Source organism: Trichechus manatus, unplaced genomic scaffold (genome assembly GCF_000243295.1).
Source record: "Trichechus manatus latirostris isolate Lorelei unplaced genomic scaffold, TriManLat1.0 scaffold00011, whole genome shotgun sequence".
Lineage (NCBI taxonomy): Eukaryota > Metazoa > Chordata > Mammalia > Sirenia > Trichechidae > Trichechus > Trichechus manatus.
Genome location: NW_004443947.1, coordinates 2,243,767 through 2,254,708, shown reverse-complemented (window position 1 = coordinate 2,254,708; position 10,942 = coordinate 2,243,767). Strand labels below are relative to the sequence as shown.

The following is a 10,942-nucleotide window of genomic DNA, read 5'->3' as shown; positions in this document are numbered from 1 at the left end:
GGGCCGGGCGCGGGGCTGGGCGCGCGTGGAGCCGCCTGGAAGCTGAAGGCCGGGCCGCCCGCGCCGTCCTGCGGAGACATGGGGCTCACGGCCACCGAGACACAGGCCTGCGAGCCCGCCTGTGTGCCCGCGTCCTCGCGCGGCGGCGGGAGGGCGCTCGCCTCCCACGACGGCGCTTTGGTGAAGTTGTCGCGAGTCCGCGGCCCGGACGGGGGCGCTGTGGACTCGGGGCCAGGGCTCTTCGCGGCCCTAGCGACCGCCGGGTCTTTCGGACCAAGGTTGGACGCCTCGGTGCGGGGCGCGGGCTCTGGCTCTGTGCGGCCCCCGCCGCTCCCCACACCCTCGGGAGAAGGGGCTGCGCCGCCGGGTTTATCTGCCTGCCTGAAGGAGGAGGCCTCGGCTTTCTCCAGAGTCATGGGGGCCACCTTCCCCAAGGTTGGGGGCTCTGCTTTTCTCGGAGATGGAAACGCTGAGGGTGCCTTCCCCAGGGCCACGGAAGCTATTTTCCTGGCCTCTGCTTTTCCTGATGACGCTGGGGCTTCTTTCCCAGGGGGCTTCGGTTCTGCTTTGCCCTCAGTCGTCAGCTCTGCTTTTCCTGAGGGACTGGGTTCCACTTTCCTGGAGTTCACAGGATTCCCTTTCTCTGGAGGCGGAGGATCCACCTTTCTCTCTGGGACAGCTTCTGCTTTTCCTGAGGACATGGGATCCCCCTTTCCCAAGGACACAAGGGCTGTTTTTCCTGGAGTTGTGGGGTCCACCTTTCCTGAAGACACAGAGTCCACTTCTCTAGAGGGGCCAGCTTCTGCCTCCCCCCTGGTCTTCATAGGGTCCACCTTGCCCAAAGCCAGGGACTCAGCCTTCCCAGAGGCCACAGGGTCTGCCTTCTCCAAGGACAGTGGTCCCACTTCCCCCCTAGTCACTGCCTCAGGTTTTACTGAAGACGGGAGCCCTATAGTCCCCAAGGACTTGGGATCCCCTGGACCTGAGGACAAGGGGTCTTTCTTCTCTAAAGATTCAGGATTCACTTTTCTGGAAGATGCTATATTTCCCACAGAAATGGGATCCACCTTCCTGAAGCACAAAGGGGCCTCTTTTCCTAAGGATGCAGTTTCTGTCTTTTCCACAGATACAGGCTCAGAAGACAAGGACTCTGGTTTTCCTGAGGACACAGGACCCACCTTTCCCAAGGCAACAGAACCTACCTTATCTGAAGACACAGGCTCCACATTTTTCAAAGATGTGGGATCCATCTTTCCTGAAAACACAGGATCCATCTGCCCAGCAGATACAGTTTTCATCATTCTCACAGATATAGGATCCACCTTTCCTGAGGAGGCAGGATCCATCTTTCCCAGGAACTTGGGGTCCTCTTTTGTGGAGGACACAATTTCTGCATTTCCCTTAGACATAAGATCTGCCATTCCCAAGCCTGTAGGATCGCCCCTTCCTAAGGATCTAGGTTCCACTGTTCCAGATAATACAGGTTCTGTCTTGCCTGAGGATCCTAGAGTCAGCTTTCCCAAGGACCCAGGATCTATCTTTTCTGCAGATGCAGAAACTATGTTTTCCAAGGACATGGGATCCACCTTTCCTAAGGATGCAGGACCCACCTTTTCTGAGGACACAGGGTGCCCTTTTCCTGAGCACCCAGGATACTCCTTTCTTGGGAACACAGGCTCCACTTTGTCCATGGACACAGGATCCACCTTTCTCAAAGACTCAGGGTCCTCCTTCCTTGGGGACACTGTATTCACTTTGCTAGAGGACATACGATCCTCTTTTCCCAAGGATCCAGGATCCATCTTTCCAGAAGACACACAATCCCCTTTTCCCAGGGTGACAGGCTCTGTCTGTCCTATAACTATGGGATCTGTCTTCCTTGAGGACCCAGCATCTTCCTTTGAAGTAGAAATGAAATCTGCCTTCTCTGAAGACTTGGAATCCATCTTTTCCAAGAACACAGGACTTCTGTTCTCTGAAGATGCGGGATCAGTTTTCACTGAGGACACAGGCTCTGCCTTCAAAACCCCTGACTTCCCAGAGAAGGTGGCTTCTGGTGTCCCTGAGATTGAGGCTTCATGTATCCCCAATGTCCCCTTGGTGGCTGCCTCTTGGGGAGGGATGCAGGTTTGGGAGGGGCAGGCCAAGCTCTCAACAGGGCCCTTGGACCAGGAGGCCCCTTCCCCAGCCCCACTGGGGCTGCTGTGTCTGGAGTCCATGCCTGGGCTTCGGTCAGGGGTGTGCCTGGGGGGTACTGGGTTGGCCTTTTGCTGGGAGGGGCAGCAGTCCCTCATGGCTGGGCCACCAGCCCCCAGGCTCCCATCCTGTGGGCAAGAGAGGGCTGTGGGCTGCAGTCCTGGGAGGCTGGGGTCCTTTGAAGCAGCTGGAGCCAGGCTGGGTCTTCAGCACAGCCTATCTGCTCTCATGACCATGCTGGGGCACACGGCTGTTACCTGGTTCTGAAACACAGAGAGAGCAGACTCAGACTCAGGGGAGACTCAGTAGGGAAGAAGCCTCCTCCTTCTTGGAAGGAGATTGCCAGAAGGCCGATTCTACTTCTACAGGCCCTCCTAGCAGCAGGGCCTCCTCACTGGGTTCTCTGCCACTGTTTTGAGTTCTTCTTGTTCAGTGAACCTAGGCTAAAAACATAGATCCAACCATGTCACTGCTTCCAGTGGCCCTCCGGATAAAGGGCAGACTTCTTAAAATGGCATTCAAGATCCTTTACAACTTGGCCTCAGCCTAACTTTTCAACTTCATTTACCATTGCCTTTCCCTTAACAGCCCCATCCCATGCACAGGCTACCCAGAAGTTATGCTTTTGCCCTTCTAGGCCAGAGGCCACAAACTCTGAGGCCATGGGGGTCACGTAGGTAACTTAAGTGAGGGAAGTGGGCTGAGTATAAGAGGGAGTGGTGGGGACTGTGGCAAATCAGAGAACACATACCTTGTCTAAAGGGGAAGCCACTACTCAACCTGGCCAAGTGCTGCTGTGGGGAAATGTGGATCTAGTAGTACCAGCTTTTCTAGTTTCTCAAGAGAAGTGGGAAATCCATAATTTTAATGAAAAGAAATTCTACTTAATTCAAGTGAAAAACAAACAACACTATGCTGGCCAAACAAAAGATGTCTGTAGGCCCTGGGGAGCCATGAAGTTTATAGTCAAGGAAGGGACGTAGTCAGATGTGTGTGTTTTCAAAGATTGCTCTGGGATGGCGTGGAGGCTGGGAAGAAGGAAGAGGGGCCGGCCAAGACCTCTGAGGAGGCTGTTCAATCATTCACTCATTCAGCTAGCACCTTCTCTGTTACAGGCCCTGAGCAGTTGCAATAGTCTAGAAGACAGCCAGTGCAGGAGAGGTCCTGGGGATGGAGAGCTGGGGGTCAAACTGAAGGACTGGAGGGAAACTGTCAGGAAACCAACTGGCTGTGGGGGGTGAGGGAGGATTCTGGTTAGGGTAGGGGTTGCTGGTGATGGTGTTGGGTAGGAGATCTGGAGGAGGCGGAGTTCCACTTTGGACAAGCTGAGTTTGTGGTGCCTGAGGAAATCCAGGAGGAGGGTCCAGAAGGTAGCTGGAGCTGCAGGCTCCCCTCTTCCATTTGCCACTCAGCAGCCAAGGTGAGCAGAGCTCCTGGTTCCCCTAAACCTGCTCTTCCCAAAGCCATCTCTCTAGTGCTCAGGTCAACATCCCAAGAGTCACCCTTGACTTTCTCTCACACCCCATGTCCCATTCACCAGCAAAATGTAATGGTCGTACCTTCAGAATATATCCAGAAGCTGGTCACTACCCTGGGCCAAGCCCCCATTACCTCTCACCTGGATAATCCCTGCCTTTCTCTTCACCCCTACAGTTAACTTTCAACAGGGCAGTGAGAGTGAGCTTAGTAAAACCCAAGTCAGATCATGTCCCTCCTCCACTCAGGACCAAACAGTGTCTCCATAGCTTGCTCAAAGTAAAAGCAAACTTTACAGTGGCCCACAAGACCCTGCATTTTCTGGGCCCATTACCTCTCTTGACCTTGCCTTCTATGGCTCTTCCTCTCCATTAAGCGGCTTCAGCTACACTGGCCGTCTCACTGATCCCTGAACACGCCCTGCCTCGGAGCCTTTGCACTGCCTGTTTCCTCTGCCTAGAATGTTTTCCCTCCAGATATCTTCATGGTTTGTTCCCTGAGACTTCTCATCCTGTATAAGGCCTCCTCTCCCACCCTGGCTGGCACTGTCCATAGCCCTTGTCCTACTTCATTTTTCTTCATAGAACCTGTCATCAGCCGACATGTTATGTAAATTTGTTTCTTGTTTATGGTTTGTCTCTGCAGTTAAAATGTCAGCTCCAGGAGGGTGGGGAGTTTGCTGTGTTCACTAATGTATCCCCCGAGTCTAGAACAATGACTGGCATGCAGTAAGGAAGCTCCCAATCAATACTTGTTCAATGAATGACTGAATGATCTTTCTAAGATGTAGATCCAATCATGTCCCTCCCCTGCTCAAAACCCTCCTCACTCTTGCTGGGGAAGTAAATCGGTTGTAATCTTTTGGGAATCGGTTTCCATCAACGTTTATAATGCAGATAGCATTTAAGCCAGCAAGTCCACCTCCAGGAAGGATCCTGAAGATGGCCAGTGGTAAGGCAGGGGTGCACGAGGGCATGGCTGGTGATGAAGACAACCAGGGACGGGTTACATGAAACGCAGACATCCACACGCAACACCACACAGCTGTGAGAATGCACAGAGTGATGAGGAGAGATGTCCAAGATAAATTAAGTGACAAAAGGCAGGGGATGGTGTCACCTGGGGCTTGAGCAGCTGCACAGGGGTATCAAAGACAATGATACCCTGAGAGCACAGGAAGTCTAGAAATGTACTTCACATAAAATAAAAAAGAAAACCAGCTGCTGTTGAGTTGATTCCTACTCACGGCGACCCCATGTGTGTCAGAGTAGAACTGCTCCACAGGGTTTTCAATGGCTGATTTTTTGGAAGTAGATCACCAGGCCTTTCTTCTGAGGCACCTCTGGGTGGACTCAAACCTCCAACCTTTTGGTTAGCAGCTTAGTTCTTAACCATTTGTACCACCCTTATTTTGTACCACTCCTTATTTCACATAGGCAGGCAAAAAAATTTTAAGGCTAAAAAGGCTAAACCAGTTAGCGTGAATTTTAAGAAGATACATATTGTGAATGAGGAAGAAGTTAACTGAGTAAATTAGGCTTTTGTAGATATACAAAAGAAACGTGCACACTTCTCAAAACCCCTTTCCTTTGAGCTTTTGCAGAAACAGCTGATTCTTCAGTAGCATCATGAAAACAAACCAGTTAATGTTGATGAAGCTGTAAGATTAATGGCTCAGTTGTAATACAGTGGTGATACATCAAGTTTCAAAAAAAAAAAAAAAAAAAAAGCCCCCAAACCAATAAATTAAGTGTTTAATACCCCCCCCAAAAAGCCAGAGGGCAAATGCTCTTAGGATCCCAAGCATGTAGCCAAGAAAAAGGACAGACACACATTTATGGGTTTACGTATAAAGAGAAAAATTCTGGAAGGAAATCCATGGAACTTTTAGCAGTGATTGCCTCTGGGAAGTGAGACTTTTCTTTGTATGCCCTTTTGTGATGTCTGCTTTTTGGTTATGTGTGCATGTACTACTTTTTAAAAAGTGAAGAAGAAAAAAAATAAGACAGACCTCAAACACTTAAGACTCCCTATTACCTTTAGGGCAAAGTCCAACTCTTTAATGTGCTTCCAAGCCCCTCTGTACCAACTACTTACCTGCTGGGCTTTATCTTTGATTACCCATTTCCACTCCCAAAGCAGGTGTGCATACACATGAACGTGCACACACACACTCACACACGGACACGTGTGCATGACCCCTCTGGGTTCATCCAAGCCTTCATATTCTCTCCCTTCTCAGTCTCCAAGAACACCCACCCTGTGCTGGAGGAGTTTTTCCTTCCCTCCTTGCCTGGCTATCTCTTACTGAGCCTTCAGGTCTCAGTTTAAACACTGCCTCCTCCAGTGAGCCTTCTGGGCTTACCAGCCTCCTTTGGGTTCCCATGGCCCCTTGTTCCTTCCCTAACCAGACTCATGCCACCCCGCATGTAGCTATTTGTACCTCTGGGTCCCCCACTAGACCTCGGGTCCTTGGATAGCGACTCAGTGATACTGTCAACCACTGGGTCCTCCAGGCTTTGGCCTTATGGGACTTGGGGGGATGGGACTATCACCAAGATGGGGACATGGGAGGAGGGGCAGGTTTGCAGAGGATGGTGGGGCATTGGGTTTTGGGAAGCTGAACTGAGATGCCTGTGGGACTTGCAGAGGGGGATGTCCAGGAGGCAGCAGGGAGGCAGGTCTGAAGCACAGGAGAGTGTATCTGGTTTTCATCAGCACAAAAATGAGGAGTGAGAAGCTCAATGTTTCCCATGGGTCATGCAGCCATCAGACTGCAGTGGCATAGACTGGGCTCATCTTCATTTTTCGCCTTGTGATAGTGATATGGACACAGATACACATTTCCTCCCATAAGAAAAACATCAGAGCAAGCAAGATGATCAAAGACTCCTGACATCTTCAGAGTCAGGGAGACAGGAGGGAGTGGTGGGGACTGTGGCAAACTGTTCCCTTCTAAAGGGGCAGCTGCACTCAGTTCCTGCTGATTTTGGCCAAGTAGGAATTTATCCATTAATTCAACATTTATTAAACACCTATGCAATGTTCTAGCCATTGTTCTCAGTACTGGGGATACAGCAGTGAAAACAAGTAAGCAAATAAATAATTTAAAATCATAGATGCTGTGAAACAAAGGAGGGGGCAGCTGGTTTAGATAAGGTGGTCAAAGAAGGCGCCTCTGAGGGTAACCTCTAAGCCAGCCATAGAGAGGCCTTCTAGTGGCTGGAGTGGAGGTGGAAGGGAGAGAAGGAAAAGGGGAGGCAGGCGAGGGAGGAGAGTGGGAGAAGAGAGCTCTTCAGGCCAGATCACATGGGGCCAGAGGGGAGGAATCAGGGTTTATCCTGAGGGTACTGGGAAACCCGGAGTGTTTTAAGCAGGGAAGTGAATGTGGCCCCCTCGTGGCCATGTCTCCTAATTTCTAAAACAAAGTCATAAACCTGGATTTTTCTGTATTTTAAATATTGTCTCATTTTTTTAATACCATGTAGACCAAACAAAACGCTTTTATGGGCCAGCTTTGACCCCTAGTTCCCCTGCTTGCAACCTCTGGTCCTTGGGGCTGTGGGAGAGGACACCATAAATCAGAGGCAGCAGGCAAGAGAAAAAGCCCAGGTTCCAATGAGGGCTGGAGCTGGAAGGGGTCACCCAAGTGGCCCACCTTGAGGTCCCCACACACTAGGCCCCTCCCACAAGCTCCCTCCCTGTGGGTGAGGCCTGGGTCTGGAGCAGGAGCTCCAGGAGCAGGAAGTCAGGACCTCCTACACTGGCTGCATGACCTCTGGCAAGGCCCTTCCCCTCCCTGGGGACCCTGACAAGACCACCCCCTTCCCCCACAGGGCTGCTGTGGGAATTAAAGAAAATGAGGGGTGTGTGAGGCTCTGCTCACTTTAAGGCTGGGCTGTGTACAGGAAGGCCTGTTTTTATCTACTCAGCCTGTCAGAGCCCAGCTGTGCTCCCAGAAGGGGGCAGGGGAGGGCGGGCCGATAGCAGAGGCACCAACCAACAAAACCTAGCCCTCAGACAGGCTAGTTGGACCCAGAGTGCTGGAAAAAAAAAACAAAACAGAGAAATTAATTTATGAGCATTTAAAAATCAGAAGATTTCATGTGAGAATCAGATTTCCAGCTTCTGTTGGAAAACTAAGACGTGGCCACCCTGAACGGGTATCCTGCCTGGCAACAGTCATCTGTAGCTGAGTGACGGCAGCCTTATGAGAGGGGTGCGTGCTTTCCTATTAGCCGAAATCTCCACCCCTCCCTATGGTGTCCCAGACACTGAGGGGCACTGAGGTGTTCTGCTGCCATTGATCGCTGAACTTGCACTGTTGTTTTCCTTACAGCCAGTGCCCCATGTATGCTGTCCTCCTGGCCTGCAACCACCTGAGTTTTTGACTCTTGGCCTTGATGCTAAGGTGGGAGGTGACTTCACACATGTCCAGCCCTTACTACGTGCAGAACCCATACACCGGCCAGAGAATAAAGCCAAACTAGTTGCCGTAGTCAACTCCTACCCATGGTGACCCCGTATGTGCAGAGCAGAACTGCACTCCCTAGGGTTTTCAAGGCTGTGACCTTTCAGAAGCAGATCGCCAAGCCTTTCTTCCAAGGCACCTCTGGGTAGGTTTGAACCGTCAACCTTGCCGTTAGCAGTCAAGTGCTTAACCATTTGTACTACCCAGCGACTCCTACACCTGCCAGGTGGGTACTGAATTCCTATTTTCAAGTTGGAAAATGAGACGTTCTGAGAGGCAGGCATGTCCCAGCTGATAGCATGCCTCTTCTGGAAGCTTCCCTGGAAGAGGCCAGCTTCCCCAGGCTTGCGGTTCTCAGCCTCTGATGTGGGATAAGGCCCGGGGTAGGGACAGAGCTGGCCAGGGAGTTTGATAGATCTGGCATCAAGCCCTAGCTTGGTCACTGACTTGCTCTGTGACTTTGGGTGAATTTTTCTACATTCTGGGCCTCAGTTTCCCAATCCATGAAATGGGAAAATATAGTTATATCTGGAAGAGCTGGTCCAGCCCTGGATTTAAGTTCTATTCAGAGAACATCCCCAGAGGCTCTGTTGTTTGCTTCTGCAGGGCCCTTCCCAGCTCCTGAGGAGGCCTCAGTATCCTCCAGGCCCTTCTCAAAGAGGCAGCCTAGCCCTGGGGCCTCACCTCCTCACCCCAACCTCTCCCTAGAACTCAGCTCACTCTCCTACTATGTGCTTAGGACTGGGCCCAGCATTCTCAGGCTCATTTTTTCAAATCGTGAGGGAGACATTATCATCCCATTTTACAGATGAGGACACTGAGGGTCAGAGGGGAAAAAAGACTTTACCAAGGACACACAGCTGGGGAAGGGGTGACTGGCATTCAAAGCCAGCTGTGTCTGAACCCAAAGCTCAGGTTCTTCTCACCTGTATCAGCTAAGATTTTGGACACCAATGCTTAGCTCATAAAACCCCTTTCTGCTCTTTGGGGTCAGGCCAAGGGGCCTCCTGATCCCTTGGACGCCATAGGCAATAGCGCCAGGGAGAGGACGCAAGAATGTTTCTGCATGCACACATCCACGTGCAGGTACACGCACACCCCTGGAAACAGATGTTTTACACATGTGTGTAGGCCAGCCCACCTGGGCATGCAGAGGCATGTCAGAAGGCTTGTGGATGTCTGTGCAGTGTAGGCCAGCCTGGGGAGCCAGGACCTGGCCGTGTCCTGCTCAAGAACAGCTTGGTGTCCACACGTGCAACCTGTATGTGCAGACTGGCCTGTGTGTGTGTCCTTTGTGGGGACCACTTGGACCTTGTGGGTGTGCACATGTGCACATGGCCTCACAGTCTCAATCATGAGAGAGCTGGCCTGGGGGTGTGCACAGGTGGGTGCGCTCCGTTACCAGGCAGAACAGTCCTGGTGAATAACCATTCAGGGCACGGAGACCCAGCTATCCCATTCCCTTCCCTCTAGGATTTCTTCCTACTGCAGAGCCATTGCCACCCCCAATCAGGGCCAAGGCTGCCAGTGTCTGCAAACACCTCCTCCCATGGTGACAAGACCAACAAAGGCTTGTGAGGCTTCGGCAGGTGTGTGTGCTTGTGTGTGTCTGACAATCCCCATCCGCCTGTCCCTTGTACCTCTGCCCCTAGTATCCTCAGAGCAGCAATGTCTCCTGCCTGGGGCTGAAGGGCAAGGAGGAATCTAGCAAGGGAGATAGCCAGGCCTTCCAGAAACAGCCCCAGACCATCCATCCAGGAGTGGATGTGTAGGGGTGTGCATACTTGGGCTGGGTGGGGGTGAGGGTGAGCTAGGAGACAGAGTGTGTGTGACAGTGAGAATGTGCACATGTGTAACAGCCTGCTCCAGGGTCTAGGGGTACATAAGGGACGCCATGAGCAGGGTGGCTGCAGGTGTGTTGTGATCACTGGGTACTGGTGAAATAGAATGTGGTATGCTCAACGATGGTTGATGTGAGTGCGTTGCTGTGCCTGGCTGTGTACGTGAGACTCCCGCACAGCGTACTGGAAGGTGCACAGGTGGCTGTGTGTATGTCTAATGGAATGACCAAGGGCCACACTGTGTGTGTATGTATCTGTGGTTTCCGCCAGGAGTGAGGCACCCATGCGTGGACGCGGTGTGTGTCAGCATGCGTGACAGTGCCCGAGTGTGTGCCACACTGGGTGTGTGATGGCGAGTGTGCTCAGTGGTGCGAGTGGAACCATTCCAGCGCCCAGCTCACTCCAGGGGAAGATGAATCAACGCGGCAGACCACCACTACCCTCCCCCCGCCACCGTGCCGGGCAGCGCCCCCTCTTGTCCGGCCGTGCTGAACAAAGCGGCCGCCGGCGGCGAGGCCGGGCGCAGGGCCCCGGCCCAACACACAGAGAGGCCTGGCCTCCAGGGCCTCTGGGGTGTCCGGGCCGGGGCTGCGGGACTCGCCCCCGCCCCGCCCCGCCCCGCTCGGGCAAGGAGCTTGGAAATGGACACCCACCGCCCCCCGGCGCGCGCGCACACACCTGGGCGCACGCCACGCGCGGGACCGAAGCCCGGCCGCGGAGGCGGTTCGAGGACCCCGGACAGCGGCTCCCGGCGGGCCACGAGCGGAGGAAGGGATCGACACCGCCTGCCCGGAAGGGCAGCAGGTGCCGGCGCGGCGCTTACCCGGGCCGTGAGCCGCTCCTGCTCCTCGGCATGCTGCGCTCTGGCTCCTGGCACCCGCTGCCGCCGCCAGAGCAGCCTCTGCTGCCTCCCGCCCGACTGGCGGGCGGACCCGCGGACTCCGCGCCGCCGTCCCCC

The 10,942-nt window shown here is 53.2% G+C and overlaps 1 protein-coding gene across 1 annotated transcript in view; it reads right to left on the bottom strand.

Annotated features, from left to right (window-relative positions):
• Positions 1 to 10,942, bottom strand: part of GPRIN1 (G protein regulated inducer of neurite outgrowth 1) — a 20,196-nt gene that overhangs the window by 470 nt on the left and 8,784 nt on the right. The window contains 4 exon segments of the mRNA XM_004391441.1: positions 5 to 2,377; positions 2,380 to 2,416; positions 10,425 to 10,552; positions 10,663 to 10,903. Of these exon segments, the coding sequence (XP_004391498.1) occupies positions 5 to 2,377; positions 2,380 to 2,416; positions 10,425 to 10,552; positions 10,663 to 10,903 (2,779 nt within the window).